Here is a 26,512-nt window from a genome sequence, read left to right on the forward strand (position 1 = left end):
AATAGGACGTGCCAGGCTCAGGCTCGCAGTGACTCACTATTATTCAGAAATGGTCTTGCAGTAACACTCAGGTATGTGGAGGTCCCCTTCTTTCTCGCAGAGGAAGTTCCTAAAGAACGACGGCGGGGGCGGGGGGCGTGGGGAGTGGGGGTGGGGGCGTTGCTCGGAGCTAAGGGGACCGGGAAGCGCAGGAACCTGCGCGTAGGGGAAACGCCCCCGCGCTCCGGACAGCAGGGATGGTGCGAGGGCGCCCCCACGTGGCCAGAGGCGGCACTCGGGCGACAACCACGTGTCCGCTCCTGCAGGCCGGCCCACCAGGTGCATCAAAGCTAAAGTCCGGGAAGATCCCACATGCCGCGGAGCGGCTGGGCCCGTGAGCCATGGCCGCTGAGCCTGCGCGTCCAGAGCCTGTGCTCCACAACGGGAAAGGCCACAACAGTGAGAGGCCCGCGTACCGCAAGCAAAAAAAAAAAAAATGTTGACTCTTCAGAAAGGGAGGAGACTTCCTGACCCCGGCACTGTGCTCTTTTTGGCCAAGGTGAGCTCTCTTGGCCTAAAGAGAGATGTCCTGTCTGGACCGGGTCGTTGGAGACCAGGGGAAGCCAAATATCAACAGGTGCAGGGCCCCCTGCCAGCGCCCACCTCACAGGCACACATCTCAAATCACAGCAAGAACTCTTTTAAATCCTTGAAGAAGTGTAAATTGCCTTGAAGAAAGTGTAAACAATCAAATGTAGAGAAACAGATTTCATGATGCTCCTCCTCACCCAGGAAAGCCCTTGTTGTGACCTTGACACTTTGTATCTGCCTGATCAGATGTATCTGCCTGATACAAAATGTGACTGTAAGATGGGGAAACAGTTACACCGAAACACCTGTCTTATCCTTTATTGACATATCTTGGGGACATGGCTATGTGGGAAATTGAAATAAAAATTAAATGTGTCCTGAGAGGGCTTCCCTGGTGCTGCAGTGGTTAAGAATCCGCCTGCCAATGCAGGGGACACAGGTTCAAGTCCTGGTCCGGGAAGATCCCACATGCCGCGGAGCAATGAAGCCCGTGTGCCACAACTACTGAGCCTGCGCTCTAGAGCCTGTGAGCCACAACTACTGAGCCCACGTGCTGCAACTACTGAGCCCACGTGCTGCAACTACTGAGCCCACGTGCTGCAACTACTGAAGCCCGTGCGCCTAGAGCCCCTGCTCCGCAACAAGAGAAGCCAGTGCACCACAACGAAGAGTAGTCCCCATTCGCCCCAACTAGAGAAAGCCCGAGCAGCAATGAAGACCCAACGCAGCCAAAAAAAAAAAAGAAAAAGAAGAAGTGTCCTGAGAAGCTTGATTTTTAAAAAAGAATTTTGGAGACGCCCCTGCCTTGGGGGTTTCAGAAAAACAGGTATTACTGACCCATGGCTTCTCAGGAGCGGACTACCCACCTGCTCTTAACGAGAAGCTTGCTGGTGTCCCCCAGATCTTCAGCAACGCGTTAGTGGTGAGGTGAGCGCTGGCAGGAGGGACCGGCAGACAGGAGGCCGATGCCGCCACGAGGTAGTATGAGAAGGGCAGGCGGCAGCCGCCCTCGGCGCTGACCATCAGTCAAGTCCCTGAGACGGTCGTGGGCAGCCAGTGCTGACATGAGCTGCAGGGCCCCACCAGGGAGGCCTGGCTCAGCCTGGTCAGATCAGAGCACCTGGATGGTCGCGATCACCTGATGTCACAGCTCTCCCCCCAAATGAGATGTCACCGTCAGAGAAAGATTCAACTGGATCTTCCCAGGTAAAACAAGAGGGGACACCGAGAGTGGAAACACTCACTGGGAAGTCCCCTGAGACACAAAGGACCCTCCTAAACGTGGGATCCCTGGAATGGCCTGATCGTCTATCTCCAGTGTGTTTCACGCAGAGTTGGCTGGGGACAGGAGCGCAAGCATGGGAGCAGTGGTCTTCCCCGACAGAGCTGGGGAACCAGAGCCTCCTGCCATCAGAGAAATCCATCTACTGAGGAAAGGAGCTGCAAACCAGTCGCACGATTTCTGGATCCATTTTAACACCTTGTTTGTCACCGTGTTACTGTCATCATCATCTGTCCATAAATGGGGCGTCTGAGGGACAGCAAAGAAACAGAGAGGGGGTGGGAACATCTCCATGGTCGGGACTGAAAAGAAAGAGACCCGAGATGCAGAGCAGGTGGAGGTGGCCCCGGAGGAGACAGGACAGCAGCTGAGTCAGAGGCTCAGGAGGAAGGGGATGGAGCAGAGCTGAGGGCTCCCGGCAGCCTGCTGTGGGGGGGGCACAGGGCCACTGGCGCCTGGGCTCCTGCTCTCTACCGTCCATGTTCTGCTTTTCCACCAGAGCTGGTCGAAGGGGCCCGGCCCGCAGGAAACCCCCCATTAACCTCGGCCCACCACATTCCTGCTCGCGCGGGGAGCTTTCAGACCGTCCTATTTTGCGCTGGTTGGTGTCCGCATGTAGCTGCTGCAGGTCTTTTCTTAAGGTGGACATTTCTCTCCTGACTTGGATTTGAAGCTTCTCAAGGGCAGAGATTCCATTTCTTCCTTGTTCCGGTGTGTACCCGCCACCACTAGGCAGGGACGGTCACGGGGGCTGGGGAAGGCCTTTGTCCTTCGTCTCCGGGAGCCTGACCGCGAGGCATCAGATTCCAGACAGCAGGGCACGCGGGCTGGGGCAGGACTGAGAGGGCAGAGAGAGGGCGGGTGAAGGAAGGCGCGGGGGTGAGCGAAGGGCAGAGGCAACCGTCACCCCAGAAACGCGTCATAGTCCATGTACCACACCAGCTGCCCAGAGTCAGGCAGGACGCCCGAGATGGGCCACTTCCGGGGCTCGCGGCCCACGCGGCTCACCAGCATGGCGATCTCGCGCTTCATCCGGCCCATGACCAGCACCGCCACCTTGTGGGCGCGGTTGATGACGGGCAGGCTGAGGCTCATGCGCCGGTGCGGGCTGGAGGGGCTCGTGGTCAGCACCACCAGCTGCTTGCCATCCAGGCCGACGGGGGACTGAGGGAAGAGGGAGGCCGTGTGCCCGTCGGTGCCCATGCCCAGCAGCACCAGGTCGAAGCTGCTGTTGGTCACCAGGGTGGAGATCTCCTCGGCATAGGCCTGGGCGCCCTGGTCCTCCTCGGCGCAGAGCCGCTGGCGCCGGTGCACGGGCATGGGGTGGACGTTGTAGTAGGGGACACGCACGTGCTGCAGCAGGTGAGCCTGCAGGCCCTGGAAGTTGGACTCAGGGTCCCAGAGCGGGACGCAGCGCTCGTCCACCAGCCATAGGTGTGTGTGGGCCCAGGGGAAGCCATAGTGCCCCATGGCCAGCTGCTGGAACAGGGCCACGGGGCTCGAGCCACCTGAGAGTGCCAGGTGGAACTTGCCAAAGCGCTTCACAGCCTGCACAGCTGCAGCCTCGATGTCGCCGGCCAGCCTGGCGATCAGCTCCTCCGGCCAGGCCGATATCAGCGGGCTGCCTCGGTACTTGGCCCTGAGAACCTGGAAGTCGCTGGGCATCGGAGCGGAATCCGGCCCCAGCACCAGCTGCTCCAGTGGTGGCTGGGAGAAGGACAAGTGGCTGCCACTGAACTCAAAGTCCAACAGGTGTCCATTCTCTGCTCCTCCTGGGTAGAGGCGTGGGACCTCGTGGGCCAGGCTGTCCAGCAAGGGCGTCCAGAAGACCCAGGAAGCCAGCAAGTTCTCCATGGTGATGAAGGAGTCCTTCCGGCGGTGGAAGATACGAGAGATGAGGATGGAGTAGGCGTCCTGCTCCCTCACAGGGCTGTAGGCGTAGTAATCAGACAGAGGGCGGCCAAAGAGGCGAAGCCCAGGCTGGCCCTCCACTTCCTTCCAGCTGGCGGAGGGCAGGGAGGGCCTGAACAGGTTTCTGCTGACCAGCACGGCTGGGCTGCCCAGCTCACCATGGCCAATGTAGAAGATGATCTGCTGAGGAAGGCAGTGGCTCTGGGCCGGGACCCAGCGCTTCTCGCTCTGGGCACAGTACGCCTGGTCCTTGAACAAGATCCGAACGTAGCCCACTCTCTCATCCAAGGCTTTGCCAGACATCAGGATGAAAGGGACACCCTCCCAGCGAAGGTTGTCTATGTGCACGAGGACGCCTGGGGTGACAGGGGACAGTGGAGGTGATGTGCACGGGGATGCCTGGGGCGACAGGGGACAGTGGAGGTGATGTGCACGGGGATGCCTGGGGCGACAGGGGACAGTGGAGGTGATGTGCACGGGGATGCCTGGGGCGACAGGGGACAGTGGAGGTGATGTGCACAAGGATGCCTGGGGTGACAGGGACAGTGGAGGTGATGTGCATGGGGATGCCTGGGGCAACAGGGGACAGTGGAGGTGATGTGTACGAGGACACCTGGGTGACAGGGCAGTGGAGGTGATGTGCACGAGGACGCCTGGGGTGACGGGACAGTGGAGGTGATGTGCACGAGGACGCCTGGGGTGACGGGGGACAGTGGAGGTGATGTGTACAAGGACACCTGGGGTGACAGAGGACAGTGGAGGTGATGTGCACGAGGACGCCTGGGGCGACGGGGGGCAGTGGAGGTGATGTGCACGAGGACGCCTGGGGTGACGGGGGGCAGTGGAGGTGATGTGCACGAGGACGCCTGGGGCGACGGGGGGCAGTGGAGGTGATGTGCACGAGGACGCCTGGGGTGACGGGGGACAGTGGAGGTGATGTGCACGGGGATGCCTGGGGCGACAGGGGACAGTGGAGGTGATGTGCACGAGGACGCCTGGGGTGACGGGGGGCAGTGGAGGTGATGTGCACGAGGACGCCTGGGGTGACAGGGGACAGTGGAGGTGACGTGCACGAGGACGCCTGGGGCGACGGGGGGCAGTGGAGGTGATGCTCCAGCATAAGAACCAGGTCCTCTCGGCCCACCTGCCTTCCTCTCCTTTCCTTCCTGCCAGCAAGCCTTCCCCTCTGCGAGCCCTCCTCTGGGCACCCCTGGCCTCGCTGGCCTCACCCCCATCTTTCACCTCTTCTGTTACCATCTCTGCCCAGTCGGTGCTGAAAAGCAGCCTCTGGGGCCACCTCGGACACCCAGCTCCCTGAGGCACCTCTCAGAGTCATCGTCCCCAAGCAAAGGGGAACTGGACTGAGAGGCTCCAACCCAGAGGCTCTGAGAGGAGTCTCAAGGAGGGTGGGCAAGGCAGCAGCGATCCTGACTGAGGGGCTGTGGGTTCCTAGGGACACGGACTTCCTTCCTGTTTGCAGAGCACGCAGGACGTGCTGAGGCCGTCACATACAGGGAGAAGGGGAGGGTGGACAGGGCTCGCAGCCACAGGCCAGTGGGGAACCGCTGTGCAGGTGAGGAGGCCTGCAGCGGGGACCACGGCGGTAAGAGCCGGACGCCGAGTGCCCTCCAGACTCAAGTTCCCACGTACTATCTCTGCGTGACCTTGGGCAAGGTTTGGCAACTTGACTGAGCCTCATGGTTCCTCACCTCTAGCGGGGCGTGATGATCACACCTGCCTGATGCGTCTGTCCACGTGAGGATTAAATGAGATAATGTACATAAAGCCCAGCACGTGGTCAGTGAGGATTAAATGAGATAATGTACATAAAGTCCGGCACGTGGTCAGTGCCCGACAGGCAGCTGCTGCTCTGGCTGTGGCGGCTGCTACCCCAGAAAGCTCTGAGCCTGTGGAAGCGTCCAGAGGACGGCCCCGCTGGGCACCTGCCCACTGGGGGTGCCCCCGGCTGCAGCGGGCAGGCCTGCAGCCTCTCTGGGGGCTGATGTAAGCTCCACGAGGGCAAAGCGAGGTCTGAGCCCAGACTGGCGAGCCCGGGCAGGATCCATGGACGTGGACTGAATGGAGACCGCCACTGAGGTGTCCTCCGCCCAGAGGGAGCCAGCAGGTGACCCGCGGCTCTGAGCTGGCGGGAGGTCAGAGAGGCAGGGGTACTTCTTACTCGCCACGGAGCACCCTTGTGAAAACCCCACTTCAAGTCCCTTCCAACCCAACCTGAAGGGCGTCCGGGTTGGGAGCAGTGCTTCCGTCTGGGGGATAGGGGTGGGGGCGGCCCGCAGCCCGTGCCCAGCCCCAGAGCCCACCTGCAAAGGTCGGCGTCAGGCTGTGGAAGCTGTCTGGCTTCTGCAGCTCTCTGCGCACCTGCCCGCGGTAAGCCTGGTACTGGCCCACGACAGCACTGCCCCTCTGCAGGCCCCGCAGGGCCCGGAAGGCCTGGAGCTTGTGCTCCAGCACCGCCTCCGAGCTGCTGAGGTTGAGGGGCAGCTCCATGGCCACCAGCATGAGGATCTCGGTCAGGTGGTTCTGCAAGACATCACCGATGACGCCGTACTCCTCGTAGAAGCTGGTGCGACCTGAACGGGAGGAGGGCGAAGGTCGTAAGCAGCTCCCCAACGAGCGCCAGGAGCCCCACCTGTGCTTCGGGTCCCCAGTGCGGAGAGTGGGCCACAGGGCAGCACAGGGGGAGGAAGGAGCGCGGGCGTCTCTGAGCCACCTCCCTGCAACGAGAACCGTTCCGCCAGGAGGTGTCAGGCCCCTTGAGCGTCTCCGGGCACCTGCCTGGGGAAGGCTCTGATCCCCGCTGAGGCCAGACTGCATGCGCGGATCCTGGGCCCTGGCCATCAGGTCTGGCCCTGCGCGTTACAGCGAGGGCCTGGGCGGCCTGCTAGCACGTGACCCTGACGAGTTACCTGACTTCTGAGTCTCTGCTCTGCATGCTGCCATCAAATGGGGCTCACTGCCACCCCCTACCACGCGCAGGAGTCGCCGGGCAACAGACAGGTCCTTGCCGGCAGCTTACAGTGAGTGGGAGGGAGGGAGGGAGGGAGGGATGGAGGGAAGATGGGAGGGAGAAAATCCAACAAAGACATTACAGACAGAGCTCATGACAGAGGGGAACGGCCGGGCCCCTCTGAGACCTGAAGAGGCAGCCCTGCAAGAAGCTGGGGAGAACATTCCGGATGGAGGGGAGCTTCGAGAGGAAAAGCCTTGAGGCAGGAACAAGCTCGGCCGCCAGGCGCCCAGAAGGAGGTGAGCGGGAGAGAGCAGGCAGGAGGGCAGGGCTCGGAGCACCTGGAGACGAGGCTGGACTTGTTTCTAAGCTCAGGGGAAGCCACTGGAGGGTCAGAAGCAGCACACAAGCTCTTCCGTACATTCACGGACGCCCGGCCTGCTGCGGGGAGAGTGGCTACAGAAAGAGGAGACCGAGGAGGAGGCTGTGTGGTTGCCCAGCGGGAGACGGTGGGGCCTGGGCTAAAGCGGCATCGAAAGGGCAGCTGGACGGAGCGGACGATCCTTTCTGGGGTCAGAACTGACTGGGCCCGCTGACCGATGCGGGGAAGCACGAGCAAGGGAGGGACCAGAGACAACTCCTAGGACTCGGGCCTGAGCAAAGACGGGCAGCGGCGGCATCTACTGAGATGAGGAGACTAGGAGAGGGATGGTCTGGTAGAGGGGAAACCAGGAGCTCGTTTTAAGCTTTAGACATACAGGTAGAGACGGCAAGTTGCCCGGTGGACAGTTACTGAGAGGCTAAAAGAGGGTGACACACAGAACACTGATCACAGAGCCCGGCAGTGACAACATTGACGCCTGCCGTGCCTGGGACAGTGCGGAGATGCTAGGCACCCGCCCCCCGGTCACACCCACGAGATCCTGCACGGCGGGTACCACGACTGTCCCCGTCACACCCACGAGATCCTGCACGGCGGGTACCACGACTTTCCCTGTCACACCCACGAGATCCTGGAGGGTACCACGACTGTCCCCGTCACACCCACAAGATCCTGCACAGTGGGTACCGTGACTGTCCCCGTCACACCCAAGAGATCCTGCACACTGGGTACCATGACTGTCCCCGTCACACCCATGAGATCCTGCGCAGAGGGTACCATGACTGTCCTGGCTCTACGCGAGAGGAAAGAATCAGAGGCCCAGGGCTAGGACAAGCAGAGTCAGGAGCTGGTTAACCACACACGTTACTCTCCCTCCTCCAGACCCTGGCATGAACTCTGATTATCAGTGTCTCAAGTACATACAACGCGGTGGTCTAAAGGCTTAGGGTTCAAATGCACAGCAGCTCAGACGACATGTTCACCTTCAGCTGACTTGCCAAAATCTGGGCCAATCACAGCCTTACGTACAGAAAAGGTACCATCACAGTAGGAAGAGCAGTCTTTACCCGGCGTTCACGGGCGCCACCTGTAAGATGGGACCCGCTCTCCCACCCAGCAACTCCTACTCTTCCTTCGGGTCTCAGCTTCTAGGAGACGTTTACCGACCTCCGGGCCTCCACTCCTGGGGGTCCTGTCTTTGGCCAGTTCACCTGACTAACTGGGTGCCTGTTTATCTGTCTTCCCTGGAACCCTTGAAGCTCTGTCAGAGTAGGACTGCAACTGTCTGCTCCCTGCTGCACCCCGAGCACCAGATGCGCGGCTGCAGTCACATCGCAGAACGCTGTACGGCCGAGAAAGCGAACACACACGCGTCGTCAGGAATCCACCTCAAAGGCACAGTGCCGAGGAAAGAAACCTGACTGCTTTGCTAAAAATTAACTATGACATAAAATGACCAGAATAAACAGAATTTCAATCAATGGAAAATACAAGGGGAAATCAGAAATCCCATAGATGGGTTTTATGGATTAGAAACAGCTGGAAATAAAGTCAGTTATTAGAAGACAGGTCTGGAGAGATTATGGTGAATGCAGGTTAAAGGGACAGAAAGATTCAACTCTCACACACACACAGTGTGACGGCTCTTCGAAATGAAACGGCACGTTGTTTAGGGAACCGGACACACATAGGAACAATAAAGAGAAGCAAGGGGAAAGTCCACCTGGAACTTGGAACGCAAAGGACAGGGACTGGGGGAGGGACACAAGGTTGGCAGGTACCCTGGCATTCGTCACACACAGTTCTGCGTATCTTCCCTAGATTGTGTAAGCATTCTTTTTTATCTGGTCAATATTTAATTCAAACAAACAAAAAGAAGTGGCTCCCGGTTCAGACCTGCCCGGCCCACCTGCCCTGACCCAGCTCGCCATCTCTCTCGAGCCAGCTGGACGGGGAGCAGGGACCACCTGCCCTGAGTTCAGCCCCACAGGCCGGGCCTGGTGGCGGCGCCAGCGCTGCGGGGCAGGAAGTGAGGCCCACAGCCGGCTCGTGGAAAGGTGCCCTCGTCCTCCGGGGTGGAGCGTGAGGCTGCAGCTCTGGCCAAGGAGGCAGAACCCCAGACGCACAGGACAACCAGCCCGGCGTGCCCGCCGCTGAGAAGCCATGGCTGAGCTCCCAGCCCCGGCGCGGTCTGGTCTCCAAAGTTCGCACACTATCACTGAGAAGACATCAGGAAAAAGACAGTAACGATAATATTGATAATAACAGATGTATATCAGTCCATTTACCCCGCACAGTAACAACAGATAAAGGGGTCCTACTGCTACCCCCATTTTAAACTGTAAGGAAACTGAGGTTCAGAGAAGTCAGGTAACTGGCCCAAGGTCACACAGCTGGTAGAAGGGGGTAAACGTGAGATCTGCACCCAGGCAGCTGGCCCCAGAGCCTGCAGTTCTTCGTGCTGTCACAGCCCCCCTGTAGCCACCCAGCACTCCCATCTGAACAGCCTCCTGTGTGGAGCTGAGCCGCGCGAGCTCCAGCGGCTTTCGGAAGTGGAGCGCGATGGGCAGCAAGCCGAGCTGGGCCTTGGAGGGATGGGTCTAGGTCAGAGGTCAGGGACCCCAGCACCTAGCAGGCCAGGAAAGGTGTGAGAAGGACAAGGTAGGGCTGTGTCCCTCAGCTGCAGTCAGGCGGGGGGTACCTCACAGGTATGTGGGCCCACGGTGACCAAATCTTGCAATTTTTAGAGAACATGAAAATCTGGATCATTAAGTATAGTCTCACTTGCACAAATAATTCCGATTTTTTAAGCCGTTGTGTGTCTCAAAGAAATACATGTGTGGGCTGACTCTGCCCCTGGACCATGTCCTAGTTGGGGGGAGAAGCATGAGCCGCAGATCAGAGGCCCCGACACGCGGGTCCGACAGTGAGGGTGAGCCTGGTCTGGCAGAAGCGGCCAGGCTGTGACTCGGAATAGCAGATACCAAGAGCAGATGGAAAGGGCTTTGGAAACTAGACGGAGGGCTTTGAGGAGCTATTGAAAGTTCTTGACCTCACCAGTCAAACAGTTACTGTAGCAATTCCACTCCTCGGTGCACACCCAAGAGAAATGAAAACATATGTCCACGGAAAAACTTGTACATGAATGTTCAGAGCAGCGTTATTCACAATAGCCAAGGGCTTCCCTGGTGGCGCAGTGGTTAAGAATCCGCCTGCCAATGCAGGGGACACGGGTTGGAGCCCCGGCCCGGGAAGATCCCACATGCCGCAGAGCAACTAAGCCCATGCGCCACAACTACTGAGCCTGCGCTCTAGAGCCCGCGAGCCACAACTACTGAAGCCCGCACGCCTACAGCCCGTGCTCCGCAACAAGAGAAGCCACTGCAGTGAGAAGCCTGCTCACCGCAACGAAAAGTAGCCCCCGCTCGCCGCAACTAGAGAAACCCCGCGCGCAGCAACAAAGACCCAACGCAGCCATAAATAAATAAATAAATAAAAATAAAGTTCCCTTCACAATAGCCAAAAAGTAGAAACAACCCAAATGTCCACCAACTGATAAACGGATAAGATGTGGTACATCCATCCACATGACAATGTTATTCAGCAAGAAAAAGAAGTGAAGCACTGACACAGAGAACCTTGAAAACTTACGCATAGTGAGAGAAGCCAGACACAGAAAGTCACATACTGGACGTTCTATTTACATGAAATGTCCAGAATAGGCAAATCCACAGAGACAGAGAGTAAGTTCACAGTTGCCAGGGGCTGGGGGCAGGGGGAAATCGGAGGTACGGAGCTTCTTTTGCGGGGTGATGAAAATGTTCTAAAATTGATCGTGGTGACGGATGCCCAGCTCTGTGAATACACCGAAACCCACTGAATTGTAAACTTTAAATAAGTGAACTGTATGATATGTGGGTTGTATATCAATAAAACTTTTTAAAAAACGGTGTGAAGAGTAGGGAAGTGGACCCCTGAAGGAGGCGCTGTGGGAAGATTAAGCCATCTCTGATTGGCAAGATGAACAGAGAGGGAACTGGTAGAAACGAAATCAACGGGGCAGCTTTTGCTGCAATCAAAGGAAGCAACAGGGGCCAGAGCAAACAGTGAAACACAGAGACATTATTCAGTGCGTGAGTGAAGACCGCACGGTCACGGGCTGGATCCATGAAAGGCAGTGCAGGAGTCGTGATCTGGAGTCTCTGGAACCAGGCTGCTCGGGTTCGAGGACCCACTCTGCCACCTTTCAGCCCTGTGACCCCGGGCGAGTGGCTCCACGTCACATATGAAAGAGGACTGGTCACAGTACCTGCCTTGTAGGGCTGCTGTGAGGATTAATGGGGCTTGGAACAGTGCCTGGCACGCAGGGAACACTAATGAACATTGGCCAGCGTTATTATTACAGGGGCTGTGAGAGAAAGGCTACCAGCTGGGCAACTCAGAGAATGCTCACCATTTGAAAATAAAGAAGTTAGAAAAAGCAGACGGTATCTCATGAGAAAAATGCAATGATGGTTTAAGTTCTAAATCTGCTGGGTCTGACGTGGTGATACACACCCGGTGAAAATATCTCAAGGGCAGCTGGAGGTATGATACTAGGGCTTGGGAAGGCAATGAATGCTGGAGATAGACTAAATCTCATCACATCAAAGATGCCAATGATGGTGAAACCATCATTATTTTGTCACCACTAAGAAACAGGCTGCCAATTCAACGATATCACCCCATCAATGGTAAACCCAGCTTTAGAGAGGTTCAAATATGTAAAAATGTGTGTCTTAGAATCAATGAAATACAGGAGATTAAAGAGTGTAAAGAGGATAATTAAAGCTTTGAGAACAGATGAATTCTTTATGGAGAGAATACAGCAAAGTCTTAAAAAGCCCTGTCATCTGCTTACTAGTCATTAGTTCAGCAAATCCCTAAACGGCCCCCTTCCTATTTTTATCCTCTCTCACTCCTGGGGAGAACGCATTCATAGGTTTACTACCCGCTGTGTAAAAGAGAGCTTCCTTCATTCCTTAATCTCAAGCTTCAGGATGGGGTGGAGGTGCGCCTGTGTTTAGCACGGCCCATACGTTTGTGGACTTTGATCCCTTCCTGCTTAGCTGTACTTCCAGTTAACGTGGAGTGATGAGGCCCAGCGCTCGCACCTCATGGCGGAGGGGACAGGCAGGGAGAGGAAGGTAGGGGCTGGTCCTCCTGACGGCACCCAACAATGTGATTTCTTCTGGTTACCACCAGTTACCGTGGACTGATTTTTCCTGAAAATGATCCATAATGACTCCTAGCATCCTTCCTAGGTTGAAAGCTGAGGGGTAAAAACCCATCAATACGTGAACAAGGACAGAATAAAGCATGACCAGGTGGGACGACAGGAACAAAGACCCCTATGAACTTGGCTCCCAAACTGTTGAAACCCAGAGCTCGTCCAAGTCACAGGATCACAAGCACAGGAGACCCGTCACTTTGCTCCTTGGTCGTGCTGCCCTCCGAAACCTCACGGGGCGGCACCCCACGTGAGGCAGAAGCAGCTGTGTCCCACACGCCTGAGAAGAGCTGCTGCAAACCTACCAAACCGGCAGGAACAGGGGAGACGGGGGCGCCCGATGCGGGCAAAGCTGTAGGAATACCACTAGTGATGGACGCTGCTGTTGAGAATTTTCTGGAAAACAGTCCGATAAGGTAATGACCGCCATGAAGTCATTTTCACCCTTCAGGCCTAGTCATTCCACTTCAGAAGTATACTTTAAGAAGAAATACTTTTTAGAACACTCATAAATGTTCTAGAATTAGATAATGGCTGCGTGACTGTGTGAATATATTAAAAACTACTGAATTGTACGCTTTAAAAAAGGGTAAATTTTATGGTGTGTCAATCGTATCTTAATTTTTTTTTAAGCGTGCAAAGTACTATTTAAAATAGCAAAAAGTGGAAACTGAGATGCCTAATAATAGAATAATTCATATTCTGTGATATAAACAGAATTGAACTGGGCTTCCCTGGTGGCGCAGTGGTTGAGAGTCCGCCTGCCGATACAGGGGACGCGGGTTCGTGCCCTGGTCCGGGAAGATCCCACATGCCGCGCAGCGGCTGGGCCCGTGAGCCATGGCCGCTGAGCCTGCGCGTCCGGAGCCTGTGCTCCGCTAACGGGAGAGGCCACAACAGTGAGAGGCCCGCATACCGCAAAAAAAAATAAAAAAAATAAAAAAAAAATAGGAGACTCCTAAAATCTCCTAAGATCTCCTAAACAGAATTGAACAGAAACACAGAGCTACTGAAAGGTATATATTATGCAAATTGTCAATACATGGAAATTTAAATACATATGTAAGTGAGAGAGAGGATAATATTATGTGAAAAATGGACATAAGAGGGCTTCCCTGGTGGCGCAGTGGTTGAGAGTCCGCCTGCCGATGCAGGGGACACGGGTTCGTGCCCCGGTCCGGGGAGATCCCACATGCCACGGAGTGGCTGGGTCCGTGAGCCATGGCCGCTGAGCCTGCGCGTCCGGAGCCTGTGCTCCGCAACGGGAGAGGCCACAACGGTGAGAGGCCCGCGCACCGCAAAAAAAAAAAAAAAAAAAAAAATTTGGGAATAAGAGAGAATTGCAGATCCATTACAGGTCTTTATATAACCCAACACAAGTCACCTACAAGCCACGTGGAGCCCAGAGAGACGGAGAACACTGCTGCTTCCCCTCCCTGCCAACCTGGAAGGAGAACAGCATCTCCTTTTGTAGAGTATTTCCATGCACATTATCTGCTTTAATCCTTAAAACAATCCCAAGAGAGAGGTAACAGGGGTTACCATCATTACATAGAGATTGTGCTGAAGATGCAGCCTTCAGATCTGGGACCAGAAACCCCCTCCTCATTGCCTCCACACTGTGGGAGATCCGGATTTTCCCAGCAAAACAAAAAAAAAAAACTAAAAGCCAGCTGCCATCTCTACCAGTAGCTTCTGGGACGGCTAAAAATAAAAAGGTGGAGGGCCAAGGAGAGTGAGGGTCCACGGGCTGGAGGCCCGGCAGCTGCCCTGGGCTCACCTTGCAGACAGCCCTACAGACGGCGGGTAGGGGAGCTGAGCGACCTCTCAGCCCCTCCTCACACACCAGGCTGGGAGGCAAGACAGCTGGTGCGTACCTGGGAGGATGCTGGCTGCCTTGGTCCCTCAGTGAGGGGTACGGAATGATCATTCCAACCCTCAGAGGTCAACGGGCATCATGCCAATGTCAGAACAGGGACCCTCCCAAAGCAGTGACAGCTACACTGTCCTCAAGAAGTCTCCCTCCTTTCCCCTGCAAAAAAAACAGAGCCTTCCAGCCAGAGGGGAATCTAGGGCAGCAGAGAGACAGCCCGAGCACACCCTGGCAGGAAGGCCAACTGCCGACGGCCTGGACAGAGGGGCTGCAGGCGCAGTGGTTAGGAGCTTGGGTTCTGAGGGGCCACCGACCTGGGACCACATCCCAGCACCCCCGGAAGAAAGGGCAGCCTGGTCTGCACAGCTGCACCTCAGTCCATGAGCGACCAGCCCCCCTTTCAGCAGAGCCCTTCCCAGTGGCCGCGATGAGGGCCGGCAGGGGTCACCTCCACACACAGGCTAGTGGCCCAGATAAGGTCACGCTTTGGACGGCCCGGAGTGCTGCTTCAGGAGACCCCGGCAGGTACCCAGGGTTTCTGTGACGCTCAGGGGCTCACTGGACGGGGACTCCCCAGAGGGGTACCCCAGATGAGGCTGAGCGCTGGGGCTGCAGAAGGACCACTTCTCCTCCCGCCTCCCCTTTGCTCTCTCCGCCTCCTGCCTATGCAGCAGCCTTGACTGCAGCAAACTCCTCTGGGCCAGGGGCTACGGCAGAAAAGGAGGAAAACCCTCTCCCACGGCCACGGAGCCGGGGAGCCGGGGGCCTGGATGGTGGGGCTGGGGGCCGGGGAGACATCCAAACCACCGTGCAGCTCAGAAGCCCCCGTGCCAGCGCCCACAGCCCCTCCCTTTGAGCACTCAGGCCGCAGTCTAGGCTGCCACCAGGAGCTGGGCCATCCCGGGCCTCCTGGCGCAGGAGTCAGCGAGGGGGACGGGGGAGGGGGAGTGCCGCCACACTCTGTCCTTCTGCTTAACGGCCAGACCACGCGGCTCGGAATCCTGCCTGGACGCTTGCTGGCCATGCTCAGTCCTGCTGCGGCAGCTGGCCTGCTGAGCTCATCAAATGACATCAAGACACTGTGACCTCTGGCGGGGAGGGCAGTCTCTCCTCCTGCAGCCTCCCGCCCCCAACCCCACGAGGAGGCACAGCCGAGGCCCTGATGTGCTGGGACGGGGCCTACTGGCCATGGTGGGGCGGCTGCAGGGTCCCCAGCTCCTGCAGGACCTCCCTGGGGGATGGGCTCCAAAACAGGACGCAGAGGGGAGAGCAAGTATCCGTGCTGGGGCCACAGGGCTGTACCAGGCTGCCTCCTCGGGACGCAGAGAAGCCTGTCATTCCAGGTCCCCGAGCCCCAGGGGAAAGAGAGACAGGCAGACAGAAGGTGGGGGGCAGGGAGGGAAAGAGACAGACACAGACACAGAGGAGAAGAGACCCTCTGTTCTCACTGTTACCGAGGACCCAGGTCCACGGCGCCACCCTGCGGGGATGAGCACAGAGGCAGGAAGTCATCCCACCATCATTACCAATGCCTGTGTATCCAACCAGCAGATAAATGGGCCAACCAGGGAGACCCAGCACCCAGGACAGCTGCAGTCCTGCTGGCCACCTCTGACAAGGACAGTGGGCTGAACTATCCCCCTCTGGCTGCAAGCCCCTCAGGGCTGGTGGGTCCCCGCCGCCTGCCCTGCTCTGTCTCTCTCTGCCTCTGGGCCAAGTGGAGCAGCACGTGCTCTGGGGTTAGCAGCCGTGAGATCCACTGTCGGAGCCCACACCCCGAAGGCGACAGGGCCTGAGCTTTGGTCACACACAGCAGCCCTGAAGGCAGAGGCGCGGCGTCACCCTCCTTCCTGGACCTCAGCTGTTACATTGCCGTTCAAACCCGAGACTCTCCCTGCCGTAGGCCTGCCGTGGCAAACAGACCTGCCCAGGCCTCTCCCTGCCTTTCTGTTTTGCCTTCTGTTTTCCTTTCTCCAACATCCAAAGGTACCTTCGCAAGGATAAGCAGGCCTGCAGTTTGCCTAGCCCCTGGCTCCGCAGGGATCCTGCAAATGACATCAGATAGCAAGAAGGATGGGGTGGCAGGGTTGGAAGAAATAAGAGGCAACAGCGCCAACTGGTAACTCCAGACATCACGGCTCTTCCCCAACCCAGGGTGGGCCCGGGAAGGAGTTGCCAGAAATGGGCTAGGAGAGAAGACCCCGTGTCAAGCCCAGGCAGAGAGGTGCTGGCCCCTGCCCCTGGCCCACAGCTGGGGTGACAGAGGCCTCCTCCCGTCCTGCCCCACACTCTCAGTGCCGGATCTATAGCTCATCTCTCTGCAGATGAAGCCAGGGCACAGCCCAGCCCTCAGTCCTGCCAGGACACCCAACACACACAGGCACAAGGAGGAAACCCACGGCCTGAGCCCTTGCTGAGGACAGGAGGGGAAACGTGGGAGGCTTGGGAAGGATCCCCGAGACCCACGAAGGCTCACGGCAGTGGGGAGAGCACCTCTTTTCTCATATGGGTTCCAGATGGAGAAGCCCAGCTCCCCTAAAGGACAGCAAAGCCCTTCGAGGGCTGCCTCCTGCCTGACACCCCAGCCCAGCGCCCCGGCCCCAAAGCACCACCTGCATCATCACTGTGGAGCCTGTCCTGATATATTCCCTCCCCCAGTGAACCCCTGAGGTAGCAGGGGACTGCGGCTGGGTTTCACACCTCTCTATCACTGCAGCCCCCGGAGCGCTTCTATAGCACTAAACACACGTTCAAAGACAAAGGGGAGAAAGCTGAAGAGAGTCACCAAGGGAAAGAGAAAGAGACTGACCTCCTGGTCCCCCATCCAGGCCCGAGGGGCCCTCCCCTCCACCCAGGCACACACTGTGGGGTGGGGACGGTGGCCTCCGGCACTGCCGCCCAGGCTGCGGAACACAGTGGTGGGGACGAGCTGACTGCAGTGGTGCAGAGCCTGGTGCCGGGGCCAGACTGCCTGGACCAGGACCCGGCTCCACCACTTCCGGCCGTGACCTTGGGCTCGTCACCAAACTTCGTCTGTAGGTGGAAGCTAATAACAGTGCCCATCTCATATGGCTACTGGGGGCATCAGCAAACAGTAAGAATTAGCTTTAATGATTTGGGGTTAGAACCGATGCTTTGAACACACACAGTCAATGCTCACAAGACGTGATGGAATCACGGAACGCTGGAGCTCAAAGGGGCCTCAGCTGCTGTTGTTGACACAACCCGCTGGCCTCACAGATGAGGGACAGGAATGGGCGTGCTGAGGTCACTCGGATGCAGAGACAGGCCTGACACTCAGGTGTCCCTACTCCCAGGTCAACACCGCTCATTCCTGCGGTGTTTGGTCAGCACTTCCCAGGTGTGTGCCAGGTACCAGCGAGGAGCTGGGAAAGACAGATGGGGCGGGGATGAGACGAGGCCAAGAGCGCAGAGGGGCAGGGAAGGGAGGCACGTGCGCTCTGAGTGTGCGGCAGAAGCGGACCTTGTCGGGACGGTCAGCAGAGGGCTCCCCAACCGAGTGACCAGTGAGCTGAGAGCGAATGCACAGGAGGGACAGGAGGCGAGCAGGGGGGAGGAGAAGGCAGAGGGGGCCGCTGGTACAAGCACTGCGTACGAGCCCGGGAGCCCTCGTGCGAGCTGCCGGTCTCCACCACACTCACAGGAAAGCCAGCTTACCTCCCAGGGTTCACTGCCGGCCAGTGTTTCAGCACCTGGGCCAAGGCTGCTTAACGGGGCTGCACGCTCCCTAAGGGCAGCGATGACCATGTGGGCTTTGCCTGCAGGCACCCCGGGGTATAGCATGACCCAGAGCTGGGCACACGGCAGGCCCTGGAGGGAGACCACACACCGGCAAAAGCTCCCCTCTGAGCACTGGCCAAGGCGCGGGGGCCTGGCAGACCCTCCAGTCCTGCGGGCCGACGCCTCACAGCAGACGCGGGGCGGCGACCACTCACGCACCTTCTGCGTCCACGGTCTCCTTCATGATGATCTCCACCCGCTCCACGTGGTGCCGGTTCCAGAGGCCGTCCAGGGCCTTGCGGTTCTGGTCTCGGAAAGGCAGGATCTGGGCCACCACCTGCCAGGGAAGGAGACTGTGGTGCTGTGGCTCCTCTCAGGACGAAGAGGGAATCCTGACCCAAGGAAGGGCCCCCAGCCTCTCTGCCCCCTGCTCAGAAGAGACGCTCTCGGGAGCAGCGGTCCCTGGACGCCAGGGCTTCACAGCCCAGTAAGGACTCCAGAAGCCTCTCAGTCACTATACAGGGTTACCAGCTTTTTAGTTTGCAAAGAAAGAAAATATTTAAGGATTCTCTATCTTCTATTATCATCAATTTTTAATAAAAGAGATATTTTAACACTAAAAATGGAGCAAGAAAAGCTTCAAATTGAATACCATCCAGTTTTTGGTTTTGTTTTTCTAATTTTTCCCATAAACAAGTGAAAAAACCTACCAGGATGGGCAAGTGGCCTGAGGACCTGTCTTTGGAATACTGCAACTCCAAATAGGGCTGGACGGAGGCGATGCCTCTGCCCCAGATGACTACGTGATGCACGCCCCCCCCCACCCCCGTGGCCCTGGGCCCACGTCCTGGTTGGCACCAGAGAACACAGGTGCTCGTGTATTCTCTGCTGCGGTTTCCGGGAAGAGGCGTCCCGAAGGGGCCCTGAAGGTATGTTCAGAGAGAACTGGCCAGCTGACTAGCATCACCCAGGAGGCCAGCCCCTCGCTCCACCACAGGGCCTGGATGAGAAGCATGGACTTAGGGTCCCTATTACATTTTAAGATCTCGTTACCAGCCTTCTGGTTCAAAACAGAACTCAGGAAGAAAAAGGTACTGAGAAAGAGCCGATGGGTGTGGAGTAAGGTGGTTACTTCTAATTCCCGCAGCACGCCCAGCTGGAAGCCAGGTCCACACCCCAGAGTCTCAGGGCCCCCTCTGCAGAGAACGCAGGGCAACGCGGAGACGTCAGAGCCCGAACCCTGGCTGGGAAACAAAGAGGACGGGATACACTAAAGAACAGGTGGCTGGACAAGTGGACATGGGCCAAGCAGTCCTGCCCTTGCCACTCACCGCCTTTCCTCCGGCCTCTTACCTCCTGCCCACAGTCAAGATGACCATGGGAGCCCAGATTTCACGACGCCTTCAGGACCAATTCTGCCATCGGTGTGGCCCTGTGGACGGGGTGTACCTGCACCAGCTCCCTCCACCCCAGCAGGCTCCTAGCTGCAGGCTCACCTGCTTGCCCAGGTAATGGTCCACCCGGTACATCTCCTCCTCTTGGAAAAAGCTCCCAAGTTCTGTGGCCAGCTGCTGGGCTGAGCGGTGGTCATGGCCGAAGGGTTTCTCAAGGACAACGCGCAGCCAGGCACCTGGGCCTGGGCGGCAGCTGCTGCTGATGCTGCGGGCAATCTCTGCATAGGCGAAGGGTGGCACCGAGAAGTAGAAAATCCTGCCGGCCTCCCGGAGGCCTTCGTGCTGGACCCGGGCCTCAATGTCCTTGCTCAGGGCCAGATAGTCCTCAGGTGTCTTCAGGCGGCGGTACTCGCTCAGCTGCTGGAACTGAGCCTTGAGTTCAGCGCAGCGACCGGGAGCTGTGTCCCTGGGGCAGGAGAGGGACTCCAGGACCTTGGCTATGACCTCCTGGCCCTGCTTGGTGCTCGTCAGAGCAGTCCCGTGGAAGCGAAAACTGTGGCCCTTCCCCGCCTCCTCCAGGTACAGCTGGAACAGCCCCTGCCATAGGTACTTTCTGGCCAGGTCCCCGGTGGCTCCCAGCAGGATTACGGAGACGTGTCCCTGGAGCTCCTGGGCCTGCAGGCAGCCCAGCAGGGCCATGCACACAGCCGCCGTGAGCATATTCCAAGCGCCTGCGTGCCTGGGGCACATGGGGAAGACAGACAAGGAACAAGGAAGGATCAGACACGGCTCAGGCGGCTGCGATGCAGGAGGGAAACACACTTCTAGGTTATCAAACGCTTCCTGCCTGGCAAGAAACAGCCACCTTGTTCTCAGGAAAATGTTACAGTCGCGCAGCTTCCCTCTCCCTCCTGAGCAGCTTGGCTTTTCTGCTTCAGTGGGTCAGGAGCCTGCCCCGTACGCAAGGACGACGCCACTTGCTAGAGGTGGGCCATTCTGCTGCAGGAGCAGGGCAAGGTGGCACCAGCCCCCAGGGAGGTCCCAGTGCAGCCGTGCGCTTGGAGCTGCCCACTCTATGACGGAGGCCAGTCTCGTCCACAAAGCACGGGTGGCCGGGACCATCGGAGCAGCAGGCCTTGGTCTTGCATGATGGCTGGAACTTTGGGAGGAGACATCACTGCCCCCTCACTTCTTCCTCTGCTCTTCCCTTGTCAACTGGGCTCCAAGCACAAAATGATCACTAATCACTGCTACAGCACAGTGATCAAAAACACGGACTCTGGAACCAACTGGCTGAGTTTGAATCCCAGCTCAACCCTTACTCTGAACAATTATTTAACCTCTCTGGGACTTCCCTGGAGGTCCAGTGGGTAAGACTCCATGCTCCCAATGCAGGGGGCCTGGGTTTGATCCCCGGTCAGGGAACTAGATGCCGCACGCATGCCACAACTAAAAGATCCCGTGTGCCGCAACTAAAACCCAGTGCAGCCAAAATAAAATAAATAAATAAATAAACATTTTCAAAAAAAATTATTTAACCTCTCTGTACCTCAGTTTCCTCATCGGAAATGGGGGTATTAGTGGTACCTACACCATAGGGCTGTTAAAAGGATAAAATGAGTTAACATTGAAAACATGTTTAGGAAAATGCCTATCTCCTATAATGCACTACATAAGTGCAGCTATCATTATGGAATATTGCTAATAGCAGCAAACGCGGAATGCTAGCAGGTGCCCAGCACGGAGCTAAGCGCTTCTGTGCATTGGCTCTCACTGAATCCAGACAAGAGCCCTGAAAAGAACCAGTGGAGGGGGTACTATCATAGCACCCCCCCTCATTTTGCAGATAGACAAGCTGAGGCTCAGGAAGGTGAAGGTCCCGTGGTGGGAAAGCGGGGAGCCGGGCAGGCACCAGGCTCCCTGGCTCCAGGGCTGACGGGTAGCAATTACACACCGCAGCCTCGCCAAGGTTAGCCTAACTTCTTGGCTAGGTTTCAGCCTCAAATTTGAAGCAGCTGACATGCAGGAAAGGCGAGAGGCCTTGGACCTGTCACAAATGCACCAGAGGGTTTAATTTCTCTGGCCTTCTGCTCTGACCAAGGCTGTAGGGCTTGATACGCTCGACTCCTACTCCATGGCTCTCCCATTCTCCAGTTTCCTGCCAAGGCCAATGCTTTGAAGGAAAGGCAGAGGAAGCGGGAGGAAAGCAACACGGGTTCTCAGACATAGGTGGGGGGACCGGGGCCCAGTCTGGGGTGTGGGAAGACTGACGAAGGAACAGTAATAATTATTATACGGCACTTATTATATAGCAAGTATTCTACCGATAAAGGATTAACAAAATCCTCAACAATGAGGCTACAGTCTAGTTATACAGATAGGGACACTGAGGTTTAAAGAAATAGCAGGGCTTCTGCAAAGGCCCTGCAGACCTTCCCACATCCCTTTACCATCCCCTATATCAAGGGGCCAGACCTGCCCCTGACTCTGACATCGACCCCCTCCTCTCACTTTGCCCTTTGCCCCTTCCCCATCTCTCTTGAGATCCATCTCCAAGGTGGCCCTGGTTAGTGGCCAAACCAAGATGAGGTTCCAGCAACAGTGTCTGCACCAGTTCTACAGGACACCAGACATTCCCATCCTTGGAACTTTAACTGAAGGACCAAGGGACCACATGAGCAGCCCTCAGCTTCCTCTTCCGCTGTCCCTTTATGTGCGCTCGCGCCCAAATCCACAGACGGCCCAGAGAACCATTCCGCTTTCTCCTCCTGCTGTCCTGTCCTTGGCCTTGCAAGAATTTCCTTCTCACCTGGCAGCCGCCCCTATCTGGAGGGAAGGGAAAGCGGCCAGGTCAGTGCAGGGAAGAGGCAGCGAGGAATCTGAAGCCCAGAGAACAGCCTGGAGAAGGAGGAGCGGCCAGCTGGCAGCCGCGTCGCAGAGCTCCTGCCCGGATGCTGGTAGCCAGAGGTCTGCATGCGCCTGGATGGGCAGGCGAGGGAGCCCCGAGGGCCAGCACGTCTACCCCAGCCCAGAAAACTGCAGAAAGCCGTGACGCTTGGCCACTCGGCCTGAGCCGACCCCCGGGCCTCTATTTAACCCTGTTCTGACTCTGAAGTCGGCTGCAGTCTTCCCTGCCCAGCCCTGTCCCGGCTCCCAGGTCCCAGGTTAGCCACCCTTATCTCCTGCTTACGTCCCCCCGGCCTCCTTTAAACAAACACAGATCAGAAATATCAGTTACTGCAACATGGTTGCTTACTCTGTGGTTGCTAAACAACCACCAGGGAACCACCCTTTCCTAAACAAGTCAGGGGGTGTGGCTCTGTGTGTTTGGTTTTCTTATCACCATGTTTTTTAACCTTAACAGTGTTTCTCAAACTTCTATGTGCTTATGAATCTCTTGCGGAGCTTTTTAAGATGCAGACTCTGATGCAGAGGATCCGGGGATGGGGCCTAAGGTGCTGAAAGCTGGTCCACAGAGCCCACTGCGAGGAGAAGGGCTCTGGGACACTGAGCGGTGAAGCCCAGAGCCAGGGCTGTTGTCAGCGGAGCATCAGACGACCTGGAAGGTTTTCAACCTGCCTCCTACTCCCTTCACCAAGGCAATGAACCTCTGATCCAGCAGGCCCAGGGCAGGTGCAAGCACGGGTATTTCAAAGCAGCCTCCAACGGCTGAGACTTGCCCATCCCCCTGCAAAACCTGGTTGCTAACGACCTCGAGCCTAACACCTGACATTTACCAAGCAGTCAGCGTGTGCCAGACGACGTAAGTGCACTATCTCAACCTTCCCTCAAAACACTGTTGGGGGGCTTCCCTGGTGGCGCAGTGGTTGAGAGTCCGCCTGCCGATGCAAGGGACACGGGTTCGTGCCCCGGTCCCGGAAGAGCCCACATGCCGCGGAGCGGCTGGGCCCGTGAGCCATGGCCGCCGAGCCTGCGCGTCCGGAGCCTGTGCTCCGCAACGGGAGAGGCCACAGCAGTGAGAGGCCCGCGTACCGCAAAAAAAAATAATAATAAAAATTAAAAAAACACTGTTGGGAAGGAGTTCTGCAAGGATGCCCATTTTACGGATGAGGAAACGGTAGGTGAAGTCAGCTGTTGAGTCCCAGAGCCTGAGGCCCCAGTCACTATGTTAAACAGCTCCCTTAGTCGAGTGGAGGAAGGGGGCCTTTGGGTAAGAGGATGGGCTCAAGGCCACCTCTGAGCTGTGTAACCCAATTAAGTCACCCAGGCAGTCCTCACCTTACAAGTGGGCTAACACCCCCAAACCAATGGAGGCTTGCACAGATGAGCTGAGATGGTGAAAGCCTTGCCACTTCCTCCTCTCAGGGTCTACAGAGCCCCGCCCTGCAGACAGCACAGGACACACCCCAGCATCTGCTGGTCCTTACACCCTGAGAGGAGGAAGACGGGTACGCAGGTGTCCTCCCTGCTGCCCCGACAGAGAATACACAGGCTCAGAGAAGCCCAATTACGTCAAAGTCGAGGTCAGGGTGCCCACCCTGGAGCAGAGGGGAGGTAACAGGGAACCAGACGGCTCTACACCCACCTGTGGCCTAAACTGCTCTTGGGCTGCAAGGCTCTGCTTTTGCAGGATTTTCTGAAGCACTTCCTCCTGCCTCCTTGCCTGCTCTGAGAGGAACGGGCTGTGAAATACAACCCCTACTAAGATTACATACATGAACTTAGAAAAGACACGGAAGCGGCATTCCAACGGCTGATCCTGCTATGCATCGCTTCTATTTTTAATTAATAAATAAGAAAACTATTAGTGCAAAGTTTGAGCCGCTCCAGGACAGGAGGACAGTGTATTAGACTGTGGATTGGAACACATGATGATCCTTCCCCAGAAGAATCTAAACACCACGTAACCTTGAACATGCATGTACCCTGGTGGGCCTCAGTTTCCCCATCTGTGAAGAGATGGAGCTAAAGGACCTCTACAGCACTTTCCTGCTCCTAAACTCTGTTTTCCAAGGAAAGGAGATAACATCTCTATTATCAGGGAGACGGCCACAGCCTTTCTGTAAGGGCACTTTAGCGCCTACAGCCTTAGGCCGGGAAATAAAGGACTGAAATAGGAGGCATGGAGCTGATAACTGAGTGTCACCCAGAAGTTAAGGCCAAACTCTTCGAAGCTATAACTTCAGTGTGTGGAGGATGCGATTTCATTTACAACAATTATTATTCAAGATACTTGCCAGAAACACACTACGCTACCAAGTGCGGTGCCGCGGAGGCATCCTCTGGGGGTGACAAAGCTCATCCCAGAGTCGGGACTGACCGGGCCCACGTCCAGAGTCCAGGGCACCTCTCGCTGCCCCCAGCTCCAGGGTGAGGGGTTCCTACCGGGCAACCTGGGAGACTCACCTTGTAAAGTGCGGCTCTGCTAACATCCCCAAAGCTGTGAGCACTGACGTGGCCAGCCAGAGGGTATGGACCAGAAGCGGGGTTCCCGTCTGTTCTGCCCAAAGTGAAAGAGGCAGATGTGGGGTGCACCCAGGACCAGTCCCGGCACAGCCCCGGCCTGAGCGGGTGCTCCAGCGGCAGAGCCGTTTCTGGGAAGCCACAGGACGAAGCACCTCTGATCCTCTGGTCCCAGCAGACAAGCGGCAGGAGAAAGGAGCTGGGAGGTGAACGCCAGTGTCTGCTGCCGCTTTGATCCCTTTCCCAATGCCACGTGGACACCTTTGACCTCTACCTTCTGTTTGCCCAGCAGGAGGAAGGGGGATTTCCTTCAAATCACAGCTCAGGAGCTCGGAATGTTTAGAAGAATGCATGGGAGTAAAACAAGAGTTCAAAGTGAAGGTGACTTTTAGCTAAAGTACAAGGGGAAGTGCCCTGTCCCTTCTACACTCGCCAACTCCAATGTGTTTCCTGCACTCTCTCCTTTGCGTTCTGGGTCCTCCGTACATCCCCAAGCAGATGCCAGCCAGACCCTTCACGATGAACTGTGACCTGCATGCGTCCCCCTCGAGGCTGGACAGGGGACAGAATCCATAAGATCAGCTCTGAGGCTTTTTCCTCCCTAATCTCAGAGAATCCTTATTCCCATCACCTCGTTAGGTATCAATCCTGGGTCCCTGTGGCCCAAATGGCGTGCTGGAGCCACTGCACACAAGATGCCACGGCTAAATCTTCAGGCATTTGTCAAGTCAGTTGGTAAACACAGCCATTATTGAAAACCGAATTACACAAATTTATAACCAAAGAAGTTATACTAAAAACAAAGGGATTAGGGGAATTCTCTGGTGGTCCAGTGGTTAGGACTCCAAGCTTTCACTGCCAAGGGCCCGGGTTCAATCCCTGGTCAGGGAACTAAGATCCCACAAGCCAGTGTGGCACAGCCAAAGAAAAAAATAAATAAATAAAACTCTTAAAACAAAACAAACAAAGGTATTAAATACTCAAAACTCAACACTCCCTAACTGATTTACTTCATTTTACTATTATCTATGCTCTTGACATTATTTAACCTATTGTGTCCGTAAGGTGAAGATAGATACTCTGTAACGTGTGCTGGAGGCTGGCCAGCGTGGGAACATTTACACAGCAGGTGTCTGTCGGCAAATGCCATCAACCTGCCTCCCCACCACCAACCGCCACCCTTTCAGAGGTTGTTAAACATTCACCAGCACACAAATGCCCATACACCAAGTGGTTATTTCCAGTCTGGACTTTCTCCCCCTAAACTCCCTTCTCGTACAATCAACTACTACTCTGACACCAACAGCTGGGTGCCCGCAAGACTTAACCACGTTCAAAGCTGAACTGCCTTATCCCCCAAATGCTCCAAATGCAGATCTTCCCCATCCCTGGCAAATGGCACCTCAAACCTTCCAGGTGTCAGGCCAGAAACCTTGGGGTCATCCGATCTGTCAGCAAGTCCTATAGTTTCTGCGACCAACACTTATCTAGCATACAACTACTTCCCACCATTCTCACCTCCTTCCACCTCTGCACTCTGGTCCCAGCCTCCATCACCTCTGTCTGGACCACTGTAGGAACCAGCTCACTGGCCTCCCGTTTCTATCTTCGCCCGAACCCAGCAGAGTGGTCTGTTTATAGCATCAGTCAGATCGTGTCATTCTTCTGTTCGGCGGCCTGCGGGGTCTACACACTCTG

The 26,512-nt window shown here is 56.6% G+C and overlaps 1 protein-coding gene across 1 annotated transcript; it reads right to left on the minus strand.

Annotated features, from left to right (window-relative positions):
- Positions 1–468: 468 nt before the first annotated feature.
- H6PD (hexose-6-phosphate dehydrogenase/glucose 1-dehydrogenase) lies at positions 469–24,972 on the minus strand. The gene is made up of 5 exons (XM_082670882.1): positions 24,758–24,972; positions 19,493–20,129; positions 18,216–18,333; positions 6,085–6,354; positions 469–4,119 (listed from the first exon to the last, which is right to left on the minus strand). Exons 1-5 carry the CDS (start codon positions 24,781–24,783, stop codon positions 2,756–2,758), a joined length of 2,415 nt encoding a protein of 804 aa, XP_082527008.1. The 5' UTR covers positions 24,784–24,972; the 3' UTR covers positions 469–2,755.
- Positions 24,973–26,512: the final 1,540 nt, after the last annotated feature.

This window comes from Grampus griseus (assembly GCF_964374135.1).
Source record: "Grampus griseus genome assembly, chromosome: 1".
Taxonomy (NCBI): domain Eukaryota; kingdom Metazoa; phylum Chordata; class Mammalia; order Artiodactyla; family Delphinidae; genus Grampus; species Grampus griseus.